The following is a 23,905-nucleotide window of genomic DNA, read 5'->3' as shown; positions in this document are numbered from 1 at the left end:
GGGAGGGCGGAGGGTCGCCGGGTTTCCGGGATTTAAAGGACCGGTTTGAGCAAGCATGGCAGGTCCGTGTCTGCCGGTACCCCGCCTCCAGGGGGTTTCGCAGGAGCAGTTCACGCAGCACCTTTACCCGCAGGTGAGGTTCTGGCGCCACCCGAACTGTGGGGCCACAGGGGGCAGCGACCCTGGCCCGCCCGTGGTTCCGGGGCTTGGGGAGGGCGGCGGCGGCGGCGGCTGGTAGAGGCTTGGCGCTGCAGCTGAGGGAGAAGGCGCCCGGGGGCGTGTGGACTGGATTATGTTAAAGAATTACCCGGGATCAATAGTTCTTCTCTGGAGAGCACTTTGGCCGCTGAGAACTGAGGAGGGACATTTTGCGTAATAAGCATTGCTCGTTATTACGAGCGGCCTTGCGAGGCCCCTGGTATACCTTACCGTGGAACTGGAAATGCCCACCCGCCTCCCCTGCATCCCTATCGCCCTTCCGGTTCTCTAAAATTGAGAGGAAATCCCCCACGACCCCTGGCCAGTGTGCACGTCAGTGTTCTGCGTTGACCCGATTTGGAGGAGCAACTTTTCTTTGAGGTTAAATCGAAAGGGAAAGGAATGGAAATCCCGCCCGAAACTCCCCCTCTGGTTTTGTCTTCTAACTTACCTGACTTCCTGTGAGAGGTGGGCTTCTCTTCACGTCGCGTTTGACGTCTGGTTCTTTGAATCAGAAAGCCCCCAGAAAGTATTAGGGGGGAGAAAGCATATATGTGTATATGTGTGTTTGTGTGTGTGTGGTGTGTATGTATGTGTGTATATATATTTTTAATTTTCATTTTTTACCTGTAGTGCTGCTTCAAGGGGAGTTTACGGTTCAGAGAAAGAGGAATGAGCCCAGCAGTATATTCAAGATAGAGCACATAAGGAATTAGGACTTGAGTACATAAAATAGGAACTTGGAGAAAAACATTTTCAGTGTTTATTTAATACATGAACTTCAGAAAACGCGGTTAAAGGCCAAAAATCTGACATTTCTAAGAAAAGTGGTTGGCGAAGATAAAAATGGCCTTTTAAATGTATGAAATGGTGCTCAGTTTTACAGAAAATTAAAACCAACTTGATGCAGTTTCTTACATACCTTATTGGCAAAAATCAAAGATTCTTGGTAACAATGAAGAAAGTCTCACAGATTACCAAGTGCTACAACTGTTATAGAGAGGAATTTGATGTATCTTTGACAAGGCCTTATGTGTTACTTTATGCTCTAGCAGTTTCTTTTAAGAATTTGCTCTGAAAATTTGCTTATAAGTGCATGGAGAGTAGCTTGCTAAGTGAAATGAGTCAGAAGGGGACAGACATAGAATGACTGCACTCATTTGTGGAATATAAAATAACATAATGTGTGACTAACACACAAGGATAGTAGAGATAAGGGCCAGGAAGATTGCTCCATGGTTGGAAGCCTGCTTCGTGAGTTGGGGGAGAAGGCAACTGGGATAGAGAAGGAATCACTAAGTCGATGGTTGGAGGGATCGCTAGAGATGGGAGAGGTGTGCTGAAAGTAGATAAAGGACCAAACATGATGGCCTCTTGGTATCTGTATTGCAAACCATAAATCCCAAAAGTAGAGAGAGAATAAGAAGGAAGTTGCCTGCCATAGACACAGTGTGGAGTGGGGTGTGGGTGGCAGGAGGGATACTGGGGAAATTGCTGGTTGAAAACGTAAACTGGTGGAAGGATGGGTGTTTGATCATTGTATGAGTGAAACTCAATCCTGAAAGCTTTGTAACTATCTCATGGAGATTCAATTAAAAAAAATTTGCTTTGGGATACACCTTTGACAATACAAAAGAAACTGTATGTCTTTTGTATTTGAAAATTATTATAAAATGAAAATCAAGATGTTGGAACGTGATTGAATAAAATGTTTACTTATGGTATGATAGTGTACTGAACTGTAGAAAACAATGGGGGTAGTAATGTGAATTGAAAGCAGTGATATATATATATATGTATATATATGTAGCGTATTACAATGATTAGTTTTTGTGTAAGAAGGAAAAATAACACCCTTCTAAAAATGCATGAACTGAATCATGAATAAATACTGGATCAGCCAGATTTAAAGCCATTGTTCAAAATAATTGGACTGTGCTGTTCAAAAAATGTTAAGATCACTGATGACAAAAGCTGATGTACAGAGACATGGCAACTAAACTCATTGGGAAAACTCAAAATGGGGTGGCGAGGAATAAATTCCATATTTATCAGGTTGGCTAGCATAATTTGAGTATAGACTATAATGTACCAGTGTTGAATATAATTTTGATAATTATTCTGTGGTTATGAAAGAGAATGTCTTCGTTATTAGAAATATGCCCCCAAGTATTTTAGAGAAAAAGGTGTGTCGTCTGAAATAATTTAGAAAAAAAATTAAATCATGTTAACATCCCTCTCTATACTCATAGTATAAGTGGCAGCAAATGTTAAAAGTGGGGCAAAATGCTAAAATAATCAGTGAAGGGTATACATGACTTTCGTTATATTCGAGTAACTGCCATCAATTTAATATGGCATCAAGATAAAAAGTTATAAGCAAGATTTATATCAATTATAAATTTCAGTTATTTAGGTATTTGGCAGAAGTAATGTTCATGAAACTGCTAAGTAAGGTTTCTTCAGGTTTCTCTTTTAAGTTATTGATGGTATGGCTGTCTTGTTTTTCAGTGTTAAAGTTTTAAGTGTGTTAAAATGGGTCCTTTCGTTTTAGTGAGAGTACAAATTGTCAGAATTTTTGGGTATGAATATCTTGGCATCAATTGATTACTTGATTTTGTCTCTCTTTTGTCAAATACGAGCCTGATATTTTGTTGATTTTCCTCTAATTTGTTGTTCTCCCCACACTTACAGAGAAAACCTCTAGTTTTGGAAGGACTTGATCTGGGGGCATGTACTAGCAAATGGACAGTGGATTACCTAAGCCAAGTTGGAGGGAAAAAAGAAGTGAAGATTCATGTTGCTGCAGTTGCCCAGATGGACTTCATTAGTAAGAACTTTGTATATAGGTATTTTCTTCTGAGGTTTGCTCTGGGGATGCTGATAACCTTTTTAAAGTATTTCAGATATATTTGCATTATTATACAAAGATCATGGTGCTTCTCATCTGTTGGCTAACTTGATACAATCATCAGTCATGGGATAACATTTTTAAACAGAGGCTTCCAAAAGATTGTAATTCAGACTTTACATTTTTATACGAAGACATTTCCTTTAAGTATAAAACCACTGTTTTCTAGTGCCATAAACAGAATTTCTAATTAGATTGAAGTCTAAAGTTAGTGAATGGTTTTCATTCATTATACAAAGCTTTGTTGGTTGATCCTGCCACATTAACAAAAACTCTAAAGTCTATTTTTATTTTAAATGCCCCTATTTTTTAAATATTCTTAATTCCAGATTTTTTGTTTAATAACTATAAGCCCATTTTGCTGCCTTCTTTAGAAAGATAGAAGGCTGAGGAGATAGTGTAGGAGTTAAGGCATTTGCCTTGTAATACACCAACCCAGTCCAGTGTGGTTCAATCCACACGACTGTATATAGTCTCTTGAGTGCCAAATATAGGATAAGTAGTTGCTATATTTGGTAGACTCTTTCATTAACGTGGATGATTTTAAAAAATCGTACTTCATTTTCTTGTTACAAAATAACCCTGAATACTTTTAATTTCCATCATGTTTTTCATTTTATTCTTCAGTGTCTTTTTTTTTTTAACCAAAAAGTGCCAGGAATTATTTATATGCTATCTAAATGTATAAAGCATTATGATCTAAGGATCCAATTGTCACAAATGTTTCTCCTCTGTTTTTTCTTTGTTTTTTTTTTCTGTTTTGTTTTGGGGTCATACCCAGCAGTGCTCAGATTGACCCAGGGGACCAGATTGAGTACCTGAGTTCAAGTTGGGGGATGTCTGCAAGGCAAGCATCTTAAACCCTGTACTATCTCTGTGACCCCACATTGTTATCTCTTAAAAATCAATACTGAGAAACTCAAGGAGATGGTTGCCCATATCTAATCTATCACTGAAACTACTGTAGTTCCCCGAGCATCTCTGGATATTGCCCTAGAGGCCCCCAACCCCACTGGGATGGCTGTGGTGCTCCCATCACCACAGGTACCAAGTAGCACCATGTTATTGAACCACCTGCCCAGCGAGCCAAGAGTCCCCAGGTCTCCTGATCATTGCTTGTAAGCATCCCTTAAAGTAAATAATGAGGTAGTTGATAGCTACTAAATGTCTATACTTAAGTGCCTTGTAACCTTTAGGTTTACTATTATTATGCTGTTTATTCCCCTGAATTTTTCCAATAAATTTGATCAGTAAATGGCAGTGACTGTCAAATTCTGAGTACATAGAGTTTATTAGTAATTTCAACCTATTAGACACACATAGCTCATTTTTAAAAATCTTGATTTTTTTTAAAGACAACTCTCATGCTTCCAGATCTAGAGACGAGTTAAACAGAGCTTCTAATGTTCAGGATATTCCTTTCTAATTAGTTTTCCCATCTCACATAGCAGCTTGACAAAGCATTATTCAATTTTGATCCTTTTGAGTGTTCAAATTGTGGTTTTGGGTTTTTAATAGGCTATGAATTGATTTTAATTACCATAAATCTTTTCAAGTGTAAGAACTTATCATTTTTTATTAAATCATGAAAGTAGAAGAAAGTGCAGGAATGGTGTTTTACAATCTGTAGTTAATGATGTTTATTTTCCAGAAAGTTTAGTGACATGACGAGGTATTTTAACTTCCATCTTCCATAGCCTTGATGTTTCAAATGTTTCAAAACTTGTCTTTGAAACACATGCATTAGGTAACAGTTCCTTTTCCAATTTCCTCCCTTTCATTAGCATTGTTAAAAGTTGCAAGAGTATTTTCTTATTAAAAGGGAGAAAAAGTCACTTTTGACACTATCAGGAAATGAGAAGTAAGTGGGAGAAGGCATCAAGACCAAAGAGATCCTGGAAAACACACACACACACACAAATATATAATTACATTTAATTATTTTATGAAGTACAAGTTGATACATAACTGCTTATTAGTCATTTGAAAACTAGCTTATTTCCAGATCTTCGCTTTGACTACTTCTTAGTATCTCTCAATGTTCTTCTAGAATCAGATACTGTGGACAAGAAGAGCCTTCCTTTTTTTTTTTTTATGGAATGCTTCATGAATTTACGTGTCATCCTTGCACAGAGGCCGTGCTAATCTTTTCTATATCGTTCCAATTTTAGTATATGTGCTGCCGAAGCAAGCACAGAAGAGCCTTCCTTATGTGGTGAACGGAAACAATTATTACTCTGCTCGTATTATATACATATTTCTTAAGTTTAAGTCTCATAAGCTTTCTGCTTCTATCATACCATCTAATTTTATTGTACTATCATTAATCTTGATCTGATTTTGAAAAATTTCCTAAATGGGGAGTAGAAGAGATTGTTTTTCCTGTTCTTAATGTTACTAGATATTGGTATGCTTTTAAAGGAAGTGATCATTGTTAAAGTCACCATATGTCCATTACTGAGCAGAGTATATCCATCATTGCACTGAACATTCTAGACTGGATTAACTTGCCTAACACTTTTATGCTTGTGCTACAGTTGGTGTTTGTCACCATCTGGTGGCTTCATTACGTCCTACTTTCTTTCAATACATGTAACTTAAAAATTTGGAATTACCAGCAAGTAAATTTTCTTTTTTTTGAGCCACACCTAATTTTCTTTTTTTTGAGCCACACCTGGTGTTGCTCAAGGCTTACTCCTTGCTCTGAACTAAAGGATCACTCCTGGTGGTGCTTGGGGGACTATATAGAATGCTGGGTTCAAACCCAGATCAACCTCCTGCAAGGAAAGCATTGTTCCAGCTACACTATTGCCTCAGCTCCTCCTTTTCAACTATATAGTAGCTTTTTCTATTTACCAAACTAATTTAACCAACTATTATATGTATTTGGTGGTACAGTCTATCTGATGTAATATCAAAGTGTCAGCCACCCATGGTGCATAGCAGTGGTACTCACCAGCATCAGTATGTTAAACTTGAGAACAATCTGTGAGGTTTTTGTTTTTTCTTTAATACTAAGTATACAGGTGAGAAAACTTTAAAGGGTTGAGTAACTTATCCAAGATACCATAGCTCAAAATGATAGAAACCGGACTTACACTCAAATTTTGTCTGACTCCATAGCGCCGCAATCTTAATGCTTCTTCGATAATACCTTTCTTACTATTCTGTCTGCTAGCTAGACAAAGGACATTTCAATAGTAAATACATCCACTCCTTTTTTAAAAAAAGAAATAGAGGATAGATAAAACTTCAAGGCAAAGAACTTCTCAATTCGTATGCTTCATTTCCTCTTCTCTCAGCACTGCCTGCAGAGCTAACTAAAGGGGAAGAGCTCGGAACATTCAAACTCTCCTTAGACTGAGCTGTTCTCTCTTTTTTTGCAGAGTCAGCATCCCACCTTGGTCTTGTGAAGGTCTTGAAACAACATGCAGTTTCTCTCTAGAAAATAATTTATCCTGAACAATTATCATACTAATTACAGAGGTATCACTGAATCAGAAAGACTTCCATATTATTCCCAAATTCTTCAAAGATGCTTTTGTAGGAATAAAAGGTAGATGATAAGGTCAGAGATGGAAAACACTGCCTAGGAGGATGCCAAGTAAATTTGTTGATACAGCTTGCCAGAAACTGGTATGATATTGGTCTGACTATTCTTTTTTTTGTGCTCACTCCACACTAATTACCTGGTATCCTCAAGATCACTTATAAGATGATGCAATATTGTACTCTGTTATATTTAATTATCCTCTTAATTCACTGAACCTACAGCATGTAATAGCCCTTGAACTTGGCTTTTCTGATTCATCCAGGGGATATATTCAAGTTAGATACTCAAAAACTACACTGCAGATGAGTGAATCAAATCCCTCATTTCCAAACAATCACTCATCAGTCTTCTCGTCCACATTTGTTTCACCAGTTGAAGATCCTTTTTACAATACATAGCACTACCTGATTATTGCTAGGTAATATTGGATCCTTTTCACATTTGTCTTAGCCTAGTGTGTTTCTGGTAAAACTAGTAGAGGATATGTTCAAGGTATTCTCATATAGAAGAACCTTTTCCTCTACCACCCCAATAGAATTTGCTCCAAAGATGTTTGGTATTAAGACTGCACAGATTATGACTCTTAATTAGAGTTTGGGGGCAAAGTGCTGTGGGGGTTAGGGGGTTGAGAGACTTTCACTCAGATGATTTTGAGGACTTGATTGTTTTGATGTTACTGAGGAAATACCACCTTCATAAAGGGACATTACTTTTAATTCTGGGAGGTATTAGATGGAATAGTACCTGGAGGAAAAATAACTTCCAAGCTCAAGAGGTAAAGGAAACAAACTTTGCATTTTCGTTATTCATCTGGATGGAAAGAATGACATATGGACAGAAATACTGAAGAGTAAAAATACCACAAACTGGAAATCTTGAGATATTCCTCTGAAGGTTTCAAAGGACAGATGTTAGAGGAGGATGAGAACAACGTTGCTGGCTTCTGTGTTCTGAGGTAGTGTTGGAAAGTAGGAAGATCATGAGGTTTACCTTCACTGGACCATTCTCTTTCAGTTTCTACCAAGGTAGCACTAGTTTGCCCAATGCTTCACAGAAGTTGTTTTTTTCATGAAGCTTGAAAATAGGTACTATAAAGGCAAAACTATTTCCAAGGGTAGGGACATTTTTTTTCCCACAGTACTTGGAAAGTGACGTTGCTGACATTTGAGATGGATTCATGTGTAACATAGATTTTTAAAAATAAGTTAAAAAAATTTGACATCTTAATACAAGCAATTCATTTAGCACATGACTAAATGAATCTTTAAAATAAGGAATTCCACATGATAGGTTATTTTTTAAATTGTGAATATTTAAAAAATATATTCAACTTTTCCATCCTAATGTTTAATGATTAAAATATTCTCGTTCTTATGTCTAAGTGTTCTTTATGTTTTTTTCAGAACTTTACCTTTTGATGAGTTGATTCAGAGGGCAGCTGAAGACAAGCATAAAGAATTTTTTATTTCAGAGGTAATTGTTTTTAACATTTTCTTTAGAAAACATGTCTGTCTACTAAATGAATGGGTGTATGGGTGTTTTTATTTATTTATTTGGTTTTGTTTTGAGGCACACACTTGGTGGGCTACATCCAATGCAGAACTTGCTCTGTGCTGGGCATTCAACCCTAACCTCCTTCATGTGCTCCAGTTGTTTTGAACACTGCCAGGAGCAAGTACCTTTTTCTTTTCTTTTACTCTCGTGCTGGGTATTATAAATGTATTTTCTTATAAAAGTATAACATCAGGGGCTGGAGCGATAGCACAGTGGATAGGGTGTTTGCCTTACACATGGCTGACCCGGGTTCGATTCCCAGCATCCCATATGGTCCCCTGAACACCACCAGGAGTGCTCATCGGGTGTGACTCCCCCCCAAAGAAAACCCAAAAATAAATTAATAATAATTTTTAAAAAAGTATAACATCAGATGCACAAAACCTGTAGCATTCTCTGATTTGTAAGGTTCAATTGTATGTCGGAAATCTTAGCTGTGCCTTGTATTAGAACTTGCACCTTGGCCAATTTTTATTTTTATACTCTCAGTATATTTATCTATAAAATAGGAATAATAGTGGCATCTGTTCCATTAACAAAATAAAATCTTTAGAGTATTCTAGAGGTCTGATATGATTAAAATGTCCACTGAAGCTAATCCCTTTAAATTTACCTAAAATGTTTTTGAACTGTATAGTCATGTCTTAACATATACATGTTAAACATGTATATTCAGTTGTCCTGATACTTTGCCATCTAAAGGTAATGAATGGCACCTTAAAGAGCCCTGAAGTGCTAAGTGAAGTGAAAACAACAGACTGGAATAAAAGATTAAAGTCTAAAAATTATGGAAATTGGGATGAATATGGACAGTTTTGTCCTCTGTGAAGCAGCTGCTTAGTTGGAATTAGGAATTCAAAAGATTTATTGGGGTGTAAAATAATTGACCGTGTGAAAGGAAGCAGGGAAGATTGGGTAGGAGGAAGTCTTCTGATGGTGAGGAAGATCTTAGAGTCTCTGCCAGCTTCATGTGGAGCGTTACGCATAGACTGCCTTTTTGAGGCGTCCTGCATCAGGATTCCCAATATGTACTATTTTGCTTACTCATTGGTTAGGTTTATCCCAAGAAGAGCCTGCATTAAGTTCAAAAGCTGAATTGAACCTGAAAGGAGTTGATAGCTAACAGTGATAAGTTAACCACACTCCTGGCAATCTGAGGTTTGTTTTTTGTGTGTGTGTGTGTGTGTGTGTGTGTGTGTGTGTGAAAAAATTCTATTTTTGTGTGTGTGTGTGAAAAAATTCTAAACAATTCATCTGTGGATCTACACCTTTATCTTTTTTTAAACTTTGAAATGTTAGGATTGGTCAAAAACTCTTTAGAATTTTGAGAATATTCTTCGAAACCTGCGCATACTGATAATGTATTAGTTAAAAATATAAAACAGTAAAGAATATATCTATAGAATTGTCTATTTGTAGTATATTATTAGGTAAATCAGATATATTTTGATGTTTGTGTTCAAATTATATAGGAGGCACAATTTTTGGGGGGAGGGGAAGTGCCCTCTCCCAAGCAGTGCTCATCAAGGGACCTCCTCCCAGCAGTTCTCTGCCTGCATGGCCAGAGGATGAAGTACTGCCTGGGGCCAGTGGTACAGGGTTAAACCAGACTATTCTGGTGGTGTTAGCCTCATGCAAGCCAAGTGCCAAGTACCTACTATGTATTTCTCTTTAGCCCTAAGACAGAACTCTTTTTTTAAAATTTTTTTTATTTTAATGAATCATAGTGAGATACAGTTACAGACTTACAAATTTTCATTATTACATCTCAGTAAAACAGTGTTCGAGTACCCATCCCTCCACCAGTGCCCATTCTCCACCACCAATGTTCCCAGTGTCCTCGCCACTCCCACCCCTTCCCATTCCTTGCCTCTGTGGCAGACATAGCTAACAGCTGCGTAGTATTCCATTGTGTAGATATACCAAAGTTTCTTTAGCCAGTCATATGTTCTCGGGCACTCGGGCTTTTTCCAGATTCTGGCTATTGTAAATAGTGCTGCAATAAACATACAAGTGCAGATGTCATTTCTACTGTGCTTTTTTTGCATATCCAGGATATATTCCCAGATGTGGTAGTGCTGGGAGCTCAATTTCTAGTTTTTTGAGAAACATCCGTATTGTTTTCCAAAAAGGCTGGACCATGTGCCATTCCCACCAGCGGTGAAGGAGAGTCCCCTTCTCCCCACATCCATGCCAACGCGATTCCTTTTCTTTTTTTGAATGTTTTCTAGTCTTCTAAGACAGAACTCTTGAGAGGGTTTGATGCCATACTTGGATCAATATATTTCAGTTTTCTAATCATACAGGAAATAAAGGCAGTAGAAATATTTTATAATTCAAGTAGTTCTATTTTTCTATTTGTTTTTCATTTTTTTCCTTTTTGGGTCACACCCGGCGGTGCACAGAGGTTACTCCTGGCTCTGCACCCAGGAATCACTCCTGGCGGTGCTCAGGGGATCATATGGGATGCTGGGAATCGAACCCACGGGGGTCGTGTGCAAGGCAAATGCCTTACTTGCTGTGCTACTCAGTGAATTTTAACAAAAAGTATCAACTCCCTTATGCTATTATGAAGTGATAAAGTTCTAAATCATACATGACCGGATCTGTAAAGGATTTGTCATGTGAATTTATATGATGAGAGGTAGGCTTAACTGAAATGCTTATTTTATTGAGATAAATAAAATATGACGCATTGTGACAAAAATGCAACAGTCCATATTTATAGTAATTCATTAAAAGTTTAAGTTACTTTGTCTCAGTATATATTTGTAACATTCATCTCAGTAATACCTTGAGATCATGTGCATTGTACAAATGGGAATTCTTTTATTGTCTCTAAAACAGTTATGAGTCTAAGCAATACATATAAATGAAGCATTCAGACTCTGTTGTGTGTGAGTGCCCATTAGAATGTATTTTAGTTAATGTTTTGTGAATTCAGTCTTTATAACAAGCAACATATAAAGATATTTCTTCATATGGCCACCAGAGAGCGTTACTAGAAAGGATAAGAAAATTGAACTTACATAACTGAAGTTAAATACTAAGATTCATTTCCTTCCATCTTTGCTTCCTAATATTTTTAAGTGAACGCTGGTACCATTTTTCTTTGGCGGCTTTAGGATGAGAAATACTACCTGCGATCTCTTGGGGAAGACCCTCGAAAGGTAAGCAGTCTGAATATAAAGCAATTTAAATTCAACTGGCATCTTAAATTATAAGTTCATTGTCTGACTTTTGATCTGTTTTATTCTTAATGATTTATGTTCTTTATTTTTGAGTGGGGGATAACAGCATATCTGGAGGTACCAGGGATTAAACCCAGGCCTTCTGCATGTAACGCTTGCATTCCAGTCTATGAGCCATCTTCTTGAGTCCTTATTTGTGTTCTTTAATAAAAAATAAGATTATTAACATTTAGTTTGGGTTAGTGTTCAGCTAAGATCATAAAATCTTAATATTAAAAGTAATCCAATTTGTATCCAATTAAGAAATCTGTTCTGTTTATTTTCTGTTAGGACATTCAATTAATACATAGCCACGGAATGTAAACATAATCTAAAATAATCATCAAATTCAAATAATTCATTTTGTAAGCCTTGACATGTGTTCAGAGTCAAAGTAATGTGCCCTATCATATTAAAAAATGGTCCCTAAAATTGTCTGCCATAGAGACAGGGGGAGGGGTAAAACGGGTGTGTATGTGGGGGGGTACTGGGGACATTGGTGGTAGAAAATATACACTGGTGGAGGAGTGGGTGTTTGATTTTTGTATGACTGAAACTCAAACATGAAAGCTTTGTAACTGTAGCTCATGGTGATTCAATAAAAATAAATAATTGCTCATAAAAATGGCTCCTAAAAAAGATCAAATATCAGTGAGATTTTATATTTCTCTTTATGTCACCATTTAGTTCTTTACTTTCTTCAATTCTCCTTCAGAGGAACCCACAGGTTTTACAGAGTTGATAACATTCAAGTTGTTAAGTATTCATTTAAAATACTTAATACTAGAATAGATGCCAATGGTATGATTCAAACTTAAATTAGGAAGAACTTATAAATGATGCAACCTAATCTTACCAATGCAGTATTATTGAATCTTTAATCTTATTACATGCGTTGTTGGGCAGGAGTGATAGCACAGCAGGTAGGGCATTTGCCTTGCATGCGGCCAACCCGGATTCAATTCCTCTGTCTCTCTTGGGGAGACCGGCAAGCTACCGAGAGTATCCTGCCCTGACGGCAAAGCCTAGCAAGCTACGTGATGTATTCAATATGCCAAAAACAGTAACAAGTCTCACAATGGAGACATTACTGGTGCCCACTCGAGTAAATCGGTAAACAACGAGAGGACCGTGCTACAGTGCTACGTGGGTTGTTATTCCTTCATTTGTAAGATCATGTGTTGATTATGTTCACATCATAGTAATTTGTAGTGTGAACTAGGTTTGGCCCATTTTCCCTGTATATTATGGGTTCTAATGGTCATCTTGATAAATGAACTTTATGTTGGTGTTGTGTTTATTATTAAAAGTCTTGTGTTTTTATATAGGGTATTTTTGAAAAATAATTATGTTTTTCTCTATCCAAAAAGAAAACAAAAATAAAACTGGCAGGCTACCGAATGTAGCCTGCCCACACGGCAGAGTCTGGCAAACTCCCTGTGGCGTACCCAATATGCCAAATACCAGTAACAATGATGGGTCTCATTCTCCTAAAGAGCCTTGAATATAATCTCAGGGCTAGGATGAAGGAGACGTTACTGGGGCCTGCTCGAGGCAATCGACGATTAACAGGATGATTTGATTTTGATTGATTTGATGTTTTTCTCAACACAGGATGTTGCGGATATCAGAAAACAGTTTCCTTTACTGGAACAAGATATTAAGTTTCCCAAATTCTTCAAAGAGGAACAGTTCTTTTCCAGTGTTTTTCGAATTAGCTCACCAGGATTGCAACTTTGGACGCACTATGATGTATGTTACATAAATGAGAAATTTAAAGCAATAGTAGATCTTTAATAGTTAGACATTTAATAGTCATGGTTTCAGTGTTTCTGTAAGGTGTTCTTAAGATCTTTGATATGTAATGTACAAATGCAGGTTTCGGTAACAAATTCTCTTTTATGGGAGTAAATTATTAATGTGAAACCTAGTTTTTCTCATTTGCATTTTTCTGTGGTCTTGTTTTTGATTTGTCATTGTGTGTATACACATATGTGTGGATACACACTGTTTTAAGAAATCGCTGTCCTTTGTACATGTGAAAAATGGCCACTGCATGCGGAATATTGTGAAAGTAAAAAAAAGTAATAAGGGGTGGCATGAGAATGTCAAATGATACACATGACTCAATAGACTTGTTACTCAGGATGAAGGCAGAAACTTGTGGAGAGCCAAAGAATTTGGAATATTTAAGAATTTATAAGAATTTGGAATATTTAAGAGTCTTAAAGTATATATCCCTGAAATATATCAGATATCAGGACCAGAGTAATAACATAGCTGTTAGAGCACTTGCCTTGCATGTGACTATCCCGGGCTTGATCCCTGGCACCCCATATAGTCCCCTGAGCCCACCAGAAGTGATTTCTGAATACACAACCAGGAGTATAGGAGTACATCCTGAGCACCACAAGGTGTGCCCCCCCCCCAAACAAACAAAAAAAAGTCAAATATCTGTTGAATTTATTGAATGATAAGATGTATAGACTGTTGTTCTTGATTGCTGCGGATTTCTAATTTTGTTTGCTTAAATATGTGCACATGTGTGTAAATATTTTAAAACTTGAAAGCCTGGTATTTTTTATAATTCATCTCAGGACCCCTTCGGAATATTTTAATAGAGTAACAATAAATGACATAGATATCACAGCATAATGTTTTTGAAACATGTGATAACTTAAATGCTTTTTTCCAATAGGGGACATACCCAGTGCCAGGCCCCCAGCGCCATACTCAACAGTTTATCCCTGTGGTTGATATGTGATAGATGTGTAGTCTACCACTTGAGCTACATGCCCAAGCCTCAAGTACATTTTCATGATTTTTAAAAAAATTTGTGTTGGTTTCACACCTGACTCTGTGTTCAAGAATTACTCCTGAAGGTGCTCAGAGGACCATGTAGATGCCAGCAGTGAACCCGGGTTAGCCACAGGCAAGGCAAACACCCTACCCACTGTATCATCACTCCAGCCCCTCAAATACATTTTTAGCTGTATTCTATACTTATGTTTTACATTTAAGGAATATTCCTTTTATTTCAAGTTTTAATGAGACTGTTATAAAACTTATCTGAAAAATAAGTTGCAGGGGGAGATTGGGCATCAGTGTCAAATGGTAAAGCACATGTGAGAGGCCCAGGGGGCGGTCTCCTATACTAACTACACCCACAGTACTGATACTAATTCACAGGAATTCTGCTTATATAGTTATAGTTTACATAAGGTACACTGTTAGAGAAATGCTTTGGTAGAAATAATGCATAATCATGAACATATCTTGCCTTGTATATATTTTAATCCCATAGATAAGTATGTAGCTCTATCTTTTAACATTTACACACACAATCTCTACCAACAAAGTATAATCCAAAGTAGGATAGGGGCGGGGGCGGGGTGCGTGTAGGATCAAGAATAAGAAAACTTGCCAGGTTGTATTCATATATAAATAATTGGGAAATTTAAATGCCTATGATGGAGCGATAGCACAGCGGTAGGGCGTTTGCCTTGCACGCAGCCAACATGGCTGACCTGAATTCGATTCCTCTGCCCCTCTCGGAGAGCTCGGCAGGCTACTGAGAGTATCTCGCCCACACGGCAGAGCCTGGCAAGCTCCCTGTGACATATTCGATATGCCAAACACAGTAACAACAAAGTCTCCAATGGAGACGTTACTGGGCCCGCTCGAGCAAATCGATGAACAACGGGAGGACAGTGACAGTGACAGTGATGATGAAATTTGGTTGGTATTAAAAAAGTTTCAGTGGGGTTGCAGCAGTACCTTATATTTTTCCAGCACCTAGTTAATTTCTAAGTTCTTTCACTATTTTTGTCTATTTATTGGTGCTTAGCCGCATTCCTTAACAGGTAAGTAAGTAATGACCAAGAAAAGATCCAAATAGGTGTAACTGCCTTCAGTGCCGTAATGGGAGGACAAAGACAAATAGTTCCATTATTTCAGGCTTCTTTATGGCTTTACTGATCCTTCCCATTTCATTCTCTTGGTGGGGGCACACCCAGCAATTGTCAGGGGAAGATATTGGATGCCAGAGATCAAACCTGAGTGAACTGCAGGCAAGGCAAGTGCCCTACTTGCTGTACTATCTCTGTAGCCCGAACACATTCCCAGTTTAAGGCAGAGCTTCAGAGATACTTTTAATTAAAGAGATAGTTAAGTATTTGGAATATAAATATCTTCATTGTTAGAATCTTTTAACTATAAGAGTTTTAGGTGATGTCTTATTAAAAGAATAGGATTACAGTGAACTGTTTTGAATGCTGTTGATTCTATTAGAATTTTAGATACTACTTATCTATAAAATATTTTGGTCTTTAGGTAATGGATAATTTCTTAATACAAGTGACAGGAAAAAAGCGTGTTATACTCTTCAGTCCTCGTGATGCCGAGTACTTATATTTATCAGGTAATATTTTTTCAAGTTTATATTTCTAAAATATAGTAAAATTTCATTACCTTGTTTGAGACACTTATAGAAAAACATCTTAGTACTTTTTCCTTTTCATGATATATTCTATTTTCTATTACATATGTTGTAATAACAGGATAATGAGATTTTCAGATTTTCTTAATCATGTGGTTATAAATGAAGAGTAGATCAGTGGAAATTGTCTTACCTTTCGGGTAAAAGCTCTTCTCATAGTCTACATAAATTATACACAAAATAGTGCATTTTCAAATTTATATGTGATTCTTTATAAAAACTGCTAACTATACCAATTAATATTATTTTCCCTCCACCTTTTTTTTTTTAACTTTTCAGGTACTAAATCAGAAGTACTGAATATAGATAACCCAGACTTAACTAAATATCCATTGTTTTCCAAGGCTAGAAGGTATGAATGTTCTCTGAAAGCTGGAGATGTGTTGTTCATTCCTGGTAAGATTTCTCTGCCTTGATATGTTGGTTATAAAATCTGGATTCTGCCATGCATTCACTGATTTTTTTTTTCCCCGTAGAAAAGTTGCATGTGTTATGTCCTGTAAAATTGTATGTATTTTATCCTGTGAAAGATGATTTTACACACAACTGTGACGTTTAAGCAGTGGTTTTTAAGTATTGGGCTATGAACTGGAGCCATTCATAGATATTTCCTGCCAGTCCAGGAAAAAGCTCCTGCCACTTAGTGGTTTTTAATCTCAGGTTCTTGCATAGGTACCAATTGTCAGGTAAAAGTGTGGGTCTATCAGCTGGAGATACAGTACAATGAGTAAGGTACTTGCTTTGAACAGGACCAATCCTAGTTCACTCTAACACCAGATGGTTCCCCCATGTACCTTCAGGAGAGATCTCTGCTATAAAACCAGGAATAAACCCCGAGTCCTCTGGGTATGATCCCAGAACAAAACAAAAGGGCCCAAGCGAGACCCACAGTGTGGATAGGGTACTTGCCTTGCATGCTGCTGACTCAATTCAAGCCCTGGCATCCTATATTGTCCACCAAGCCTGCCAGGAGTAATTCCTGAGCACAGATCCAGGAATAACCCCTGAATATCACTGAACGTGACCCACAATCAAAACAAGCGAAAACACCCCCAAAACCAACCCCCCAAAACCAGTACTTAGCCCAATTTCTATAACCATCATTATCTTGTTTTCAGAGTGACTAATACTTTCGGGCCAAAGCGATAGTATAGTGGATAAGGTGCTTGTGTTGTTTGAGGCTGACCAGGGTTTAGTCCCTCGCATTCCGTATGGTCCCCCAGAGTACTGCCAAGAGTATTGGTGAACCAGGAATAACTCCTGATCATCACTGAGTACAGCCCCAAAAGCAAACATAACCTCCCAAAATAAATAGCCCATAATTTAATGTTGTTGAGTTATGATGTTAATGTGTTTTCTAAAAAGGTAGAAATATTTTTCAAAGTCAAAACAGATTAGATATTTTTGTAAATATTGTGTTCCAAATGCTAACACTTGTGACATCTTGTGTACAATAATCTGTATTATGAATTAGCATCACATAACTTTTGTGCAATATGATTTATTTATATAGGATTTAGCTTGTAGGCATTGCCTTTTATAAGTGTCTAGAATTATATGATTAATATCTCTAAACGTTCAAAAGTGAGTATCACCAGATTAAATTAAAATTTTTTAAAATGCGCATTGTTTATATATTAATATATAAAATATATTAGTTATTTATCAAACGTAAATTAATGGAGTAACCATTCATACCTTCTTTCAGTGATAGTTAAGTAAAAAGGTATTGATCAAAAATACAATCTTACTTAGTTTCTAAGTTAAATTTCTTAAGGATAAGGAAATATGTATAGTTAATGTCTATATTCCTCAAAAGTGATACAATATTCTTCATCTAATTGTCCATAAAGATTTTCTACATTCTTGGGGCTGGAGCGATAGCACAGTGGGTAGGGTGTTTGCCTTCCACCTGGCCGACCCAGGTTCGATTCCCACCATCCCATATGGTCCCCTGAGCATCGCCAGGAGTAATTCCCGAGTGCAGAACCAGGAGTGACCCCTGTGCATCGCCGGGTGTGACTCAAAAAGCAAAAAAAAAAAAAAAAAAAAAAGATTTACTACATTCTTATATTAGTGAAAAACAGTATAAATGTTAAAAGATTTTTAATTTTGTCAAAGCATAGTTAAGGGCTATTTAGTTTTCCTTTGTTCTATTTACAATTTTTTTATTGTGGTTTGGGGACCACCCCCAGTAGTGCTCAGGGCTTCCTCCTGGCTCAGTGTTCAGGGGATCATACCTGGCAGGGCTCAGGGGACAGTATGTGACACTGGGATCAACTTGGGTTGGCCTTGTGCAAGGTGAGTATCTTACCTACTATACCAACTCATGGGCCCCCTCTGTCTCTGAACATTTACTTATATTTTAAAATAAAACCAAAAGTTTTATATTTGGATTTAAATTTACTGGTTTTTAAAATTTCAAAAATTTAAACTTTTCTTTGTATTCTGTTGGATTGGGGGGAAAAATTTGAAAGGAAATATATTTAAAATTGAAACTGAAAATTAGCCCGGATGGGATCCATGCTGAAAGTAGACTATAGACCAAACATGATTGCCATTCAATGCCTCTTTGCAAACCACAGCACCCAAAAGGAGAGAGAGAACAAAAGGGAATGCTCTGTCACAGAGGCAGGGTGGGATGGGGAGATGGGGGGTGGGAGGGATACTGGAATCAGTGGTGGTGAAGAATAGGCACTGGTGGAGGGATGGGTACTCAATCATTGTTTAACTGAAACCCAAGCACAAAAATTTGTAAGTCTGCAACTGTACCTCCTGGTGTTTCACTAATAAAAACTAAAAAAAAAAAAATCTATACCACAGTTTAAAAAAAAAAATTTTAGGGACTGTATTTCTACTTAAGAAATAAAGAAAAAAATTAAATGAAAAAAATTAGTTTTGAAAAGTAATTTTGAAAATAAATATATTTTATGCTTTTGTTTTTCTTAGAGCACCCTTAGAATTTTCTCTAAAATTTAGTGTCTTGTAAATCTTCCTTTCTCCTTTTCATAAAATTAAACACTCTTTGATGTGAATGTGCTTCATTTTTGTTACAATATGGTGTTGCTTTAATATTCTTGTAGCACCTATATTTTGAAAATGCTTCGACTAGATTAAAAAACAAATAAAATCTTCTGGTGGATGTAAAATACCAATTAGTAATATAATGTGATAAAGTTTTTTATCCTCCTGATCAACAAAATATGTTTTATATAATTAAAGAGCCTTAAATACATAATTATAATTACATTAGAAATAAAATGCCAAGGAGGCTACAAAACAGTGTAAATTTAGACAAGTTAGAAAACCAAATGCAGTTTTAACAGGAAGTTTTTGAGAACAAAATTACTCAACTGAGTCAGAAAAGGTCAAAGATATTCCTCAAATAATTGAAATGGTCTGTTTATAAAAAAGTAAACACTTTTGATGTGGTTGTGAGACTCAGGAAATGTAAACAAGTAACACAAAACACAGTTCCAAATTACAGACCTACAAAACAAATATAACTTTATTATGTCTTTCAAGTCTAAAAGGAAAAATCGCTATTTCCAAAGAACGTACGTTTGTGCTGTTGACACTTTAAATTGGTTGGCAATTCATAAAAGTTAAAACGATTCTGTTAAAAGCTGGGAGTATGCTAAAGAAGAGATCTAGTTACAAGAATTATTTCTTGCATTGGCTATATGCAATTCGTGATATTTCACTGACATTTTGGTTTTTTTATAACTGTACATTTTATTTTTAACTTGTTTTTTAAAATTTTCTCTAGCTTTATGGTTCCATAATGTAATTTCTGAGGAGTTTGGAGTGGGAGTGAATGTCTTTTGGAAGCACCTTCCTTCTGAATGCTATGACAAAACAGATACCTATGGAAACAAAGATCCTACAGCAGCATCAAGAGCTGCACAAATTTTGGATAGAGCCTTAAAAACACTGGCTGAATTACCAGAGGAATACAGAGACTTCTATGCTCGGCGAATGGTCTTAAACATTCAAGACAAAGCCTACAGCAAAAACTTCGAATAAACAGATGAAGAAGTGAATGCAATGAATGTAAATTTTTATAATTTAGCTCAAATGTTGGAGAAGTGGCATAACATCATCTTTTAAAGATTCTTTGTTATGGGAAAGATAAAGCAATTTCAGGTTTACAAATTAGCAAGTATGAAGGGATATTTGTAGAACAAATTGTTTTGGTTGGAAGAATACTATTTTGTTGGAAGAATCCACCCTAGTTTTCAGATGCATGTAACTGAAAGTCCAATTTAAAACAATAAAATGTATTGAATCATTATGAAGTTTGCTGGTAGAATAGGCTTCTATATTTCTGATTCAGTGATTCACTGATGTCACAAAGAACCTTTGGGTTTTTTTTTCCCCTCGTCTCATTTCAGTGGCAGCATTGGCATCATCTTAAGGCCAGCTAACCTCGTGGTCATGGATTGCTTGCCAATAGCAGTGGGGGCCATGAGCTCTTCTTCATTAACATGCAGTAGAAGAACCAAACTGGATTCCAGGGGCCATCTCTCAGTAGAAGAAAGCTTTCCCAGAATTCGCCTCCAGATCCTTGGGTCTTATTGTTCTCAGGCAGCATAGACATGTACATCCAAGGCAGTCACTGGTAAAGAGCCAAGAATAGAACAATCCTTTTTCTGGTCAGGTTTGTGGAGCTGGATGTAGAATTCTCTTTCTCTGAGGTACATGAAAAATGGGATGATATGGGTAAATATGGAATGGGTAATTTTTAAACAGTTCTGATAAGGAAGAAAGGGAAACCAGAAATGCCCAATTACAGTACTCTTAAGTTTCTAAAACACAGCTTTGATCTCTTAATGTGTTTGGAATTTGGTATAGATAGCTCTATATATTGCCCCTTGGGCTGGAACAATAGCACAGCGGGTAGGGCGTTTACCTTGCATGCAGCCGACTTGGGTTTGATTCTTCCGACCCTCTTGGAGAGCTCAAAAGCTACCAAGAGTATCCCACCCACACGGTAGAGCCTGGCAAACTCCCTTTGGTGTATTTGATATGCCAAAAACAGTAACAAATCTTACAATGAAGGCGTTACTGGTGCCCGGTTGAGCAAGTTGATGAACAATGGGGATGACAGTGCTACAGAGGTTGTTCTGATATATAAGAACCACTGTGCATTAGATAATAGTAATTTGGATTATTAGTTTTACGGTTTGTCCAAAACAGTTCCTTGATCCTGTTTCATTCTTAGTACTCAGTGTAGCTCTTTGAATGTTAAAAATACTGTTTTTCAGCATACATAAAAATCCATTTTAATGTGAAGCTAATGGATAAATTTTAAAGTTTTCACCAATTAATGTTTAACGACAGCCATTGTATGTGAGCTGTACCATTCTGTTTTAGACTTAGTATTTTATTACAATGTCATTGAAGAAAGACCCAGTACATTTACTGAACACAATGGTACCAACATAAAAAGAATATCAGAGATAGCATATTTGGTGCATATTAGAGAATTTTTTCTATTTGGTGCATATTAGAGAATTTTTTCTATTAAAAATTATCTGCTCATAAAGGGCCAGTACAGTGACTAAAGCACTTGTCTTGTACATGACCAACCCTGGGTTCAATTCCCTGAACCCCAGAGTCCCCTCAGCTCTTGTTAAGAGTGAGCCTTAAGCACTGCCAGGTGTGGTCCCCAAAATATACAGAATTGTCTGTTTATATCCTGTATTCGGAGCTAGATTAATCTCAGATCACTTGGTACAAACTATAATAAGCTGTGAAAAATCCTTAATTTTCTAGGTTTCTTTGGAGTTGATTGCTCAAGTTAAAAGGAGTGAAGGATTTATATATAATTATTAAATTTTGATCTTTCATTAATTGTTGAAGTATTTCTGTGGTTCTTTTTTCTTTGGGAGAGAAAAGTCAAAAACCCTTCTGAGTTTGAAATTACTTGTTTATAGTCAGTTCTTTAATAAGCCCTCGGTTTTGCTATGTATGGTAGCTATGTAGGGGCATAGATAGGTGCTTGGATACTTAGAATAACATTACAGTTTTGGCAGAGAATATTCTTCTTACTCAGTTTATTTGGGAAGCAAACTGACTCTCCTTACGCAAATTAAATGAAACTTTTTGAAGCTTATTTTTCTTATTTTCAAAAACAGTTAAATTGTAATTTATATGATTGGCTAAATACAGGAGAAAGTTCAAGGGCAGGCACACAGTTGATAGCTGGTGTTTGCTTCCATTTAATCGTTCTTTCAGGGCCAGAGCGATAGTCCAGCAGGGAGGGGTTTGCCTTGCATGCAGCTGACCTGGGTTCAATCCAGGCACCAACTAAATGACCACCCAAGCACTGCTGGGGGTAATTCCTGAGTGCAGAGTCAGGAGTAGTCCCTGAGCATTGCCTGGTGTGACCCAAAACAAATTATTCTTTCTGTCAAGTCGAGATTGTTCCTGTTGCAATCATAAAAATGATTGTCCAGGGTCTGTAGCAACAGTACAATGGGTAGGGTTTTTACCTTGCACGTGACCCACCCAGGTTGGTATCCCTGCCACCACATATGGTCTCTTGAGCCCACCAGGAGTGACCCCTAAACAGAGGCAGGAATAAATCCTGAGCACTGCCAGGTGTGACTCCCAAACCAAAAATAAATAGGTTTTCAGATCCATGGAGCTGGATAAAATAAATTGGAATTATAGTTGTGACCAAGTTAATAATTCCCTATTCTGTTAATACCTCATTTTTAAATAGACTACACGGTTTTGTAGATTTAGCTATAGTTTGGGGACTTCACTTGACTCACAAAGTAGTGTTTTTCATCTGCTAGCAAAACTTCTCACTGATACATAGAAAAGGGATACAAAGACTGATGAACAAGTACCAGCCCAGTTTAGGATGAATATTATACAACTACAAAAATGAAATGCAGAGATGTATGTACTGGCAAGGAATTTTCTCAAGATTCCAAATGACAAAAAACATTTGAAAAGTGTTTAATATGTGTATTTGTATAATACAAAGACATGTTCCAAGTAGACATCAGTTTGTGTATGTGTTGCATTTACACAAAAATAAACCACTAATGATAGCTTCTGAGTAGTGATCGAATAAGCAGGTGGGCAGGCCAGAATCCACAGTTGTATATTATTATTTAAAACTTTTTTCCCTGTGTACTTTCTGAAAACAAGTTCTGAAAATACATACGTAGGCTATAATTAGTGGCTTTTGGTAAATACTGAGATTTTGTCTTGGTATTAATTACAGTGGAATTACATACAGTTGGAATCTATTCAATAAATAATGTTCAACTTGTGACCATGAAAAACCAAAATAGGAAACAAAGTCTATGAAGATTATTTTGAATCTTTTTATCCTTTTGAACAGTAGCTAGGTGTACATATAGTATGAACCTTAGTAGCCAGTATTTCAATTGTCTAAAATTGCCAACACTTAGCTGAATAGAAGTTGACCCCTTCCCCTCCCCAGGAAGCTAAACGCAGGTCTGGATGGACTTGGAACTGTACTTCTGACTCCTTTCCCTAGTGCTAAACTAATAAATGTATCCAGGAAGAACTGACATAGATTGGCAGTCACCCTTTATTGTCTCTGCTATTACCTTAAAATCTTGCTTCCAGAACAAAGGATGTGTCTGTCTGTCTCCATTATACCAAGATTGTATCCTGGTTTTCAGAGTTCCATTTTATGGGATACTAGAATGGCCAGAAATGACTTCCTGTCTCTAACATGAATAGCTCCTCACCCCTTTGTATCATTTGTAAAGAGCAACTTGAATTAATGATTCCTATATAAATGTATACCTAGAAATCTGTGTATCATCTTCATACTTTAGACTTTAAAGCTGAGTTTGCTGTACCTATTTGGCTTACCACCCCTTTCCAGGAAAGGAAAAGGAAAAAAACCACTCAACCATGTGCCCTGGAAATCTACTTTAAATGAATACTCACCATTTGCATCCGAGGCT

At 36.9% G+C, this 23,905-nt stretch overlaps 1 protein-coding gene and 1 non-coding gene across 2 annotated transcripts; one reads left to right on the top strand and one right to left on the bottom strand.

The window, feature by feature from the left end:
* The first annotated feature begins 24 nt into the window (after positions 1–24).
* On the top strand, positions 25–20,646 carry TYW5 (tRNA-yW synthesizing protein 5). The gene is made up of 8 exons (XM_056111787.1): positions 25–133; positions 2,893–3,047; positions 8,066–8,135; positions 11,342–11,386; positions 13,061–13,198; positions 15,779–15,866; positions 16,224–16,340; positions 19,714–20,646. Exons 1-8 carry the CDS (start codon positions 56–58, stop codon positions 19,968–19,970), a joined length of 948 nt encoding a protein of 315 aa, XP_055967762.1. The 5' UTR covers positions 25–55; the 3' UTR covers positions 19,971–20,646.
* On the bottom strand, positions 5,198–5,304 carry LOC130021254 (U6 spliceosomal RNA). The gene has a single exon (XR_008792142.1). It is a non-coding gene; the product is annotated as a U6 spliceosomal RNA (small nuclear RNA).
* Positions 20,647–23,905: the final 3,259 nt, after the last annotated feature.

The sequence above is a fragment of the Sorex fumeus genome, unplaced genomic scaffold, assembly GCF_029834395.1.
Source record: "Sorex fumeus unplaced genomic scaffold, SorFum_2.1 ptg000014l, whole genome shotgun sequence".
Taxonomy (NCBI): Eukaryota; Metazoa; Chordata; class Mammalia; order Eulipotyphla; family Soricidae; genus Sorex; species Sorex fumeus.
The sequence above is the reverse complement of the archived record's forward strand: the minus strand, read 5'-3'. Positions and strand labels throughout refer to the sequence as shown.

What these genes read in the sequence shown, in the direction of transcription:
- TYW5 (XM_056111787.1), top strand. Translation starts at nt 56, where the DNA reads ATGGCAGGTCCGTGTCTGCCGGTACCCCGCCTCCAGGGGGTTTCGCAG. An exon ending in AACTTTGGACGCACTATGAT is followed by an intron (nt 13,199 to 15,778) that starts GTATGTTACATA and finishes TTTGGTCTTTAG; the next exon opens with GTAATGGATAATTTCTTAAT. An exon ending in AGATGTGTTGTTCATTCCTG is followed by an intron (nt 16,341 to 19,713) that starts GTAAGATTTCTC and finishes AATTTTCTCTAG; the next exon opens with CTTTATGGTTCCATAATGTA.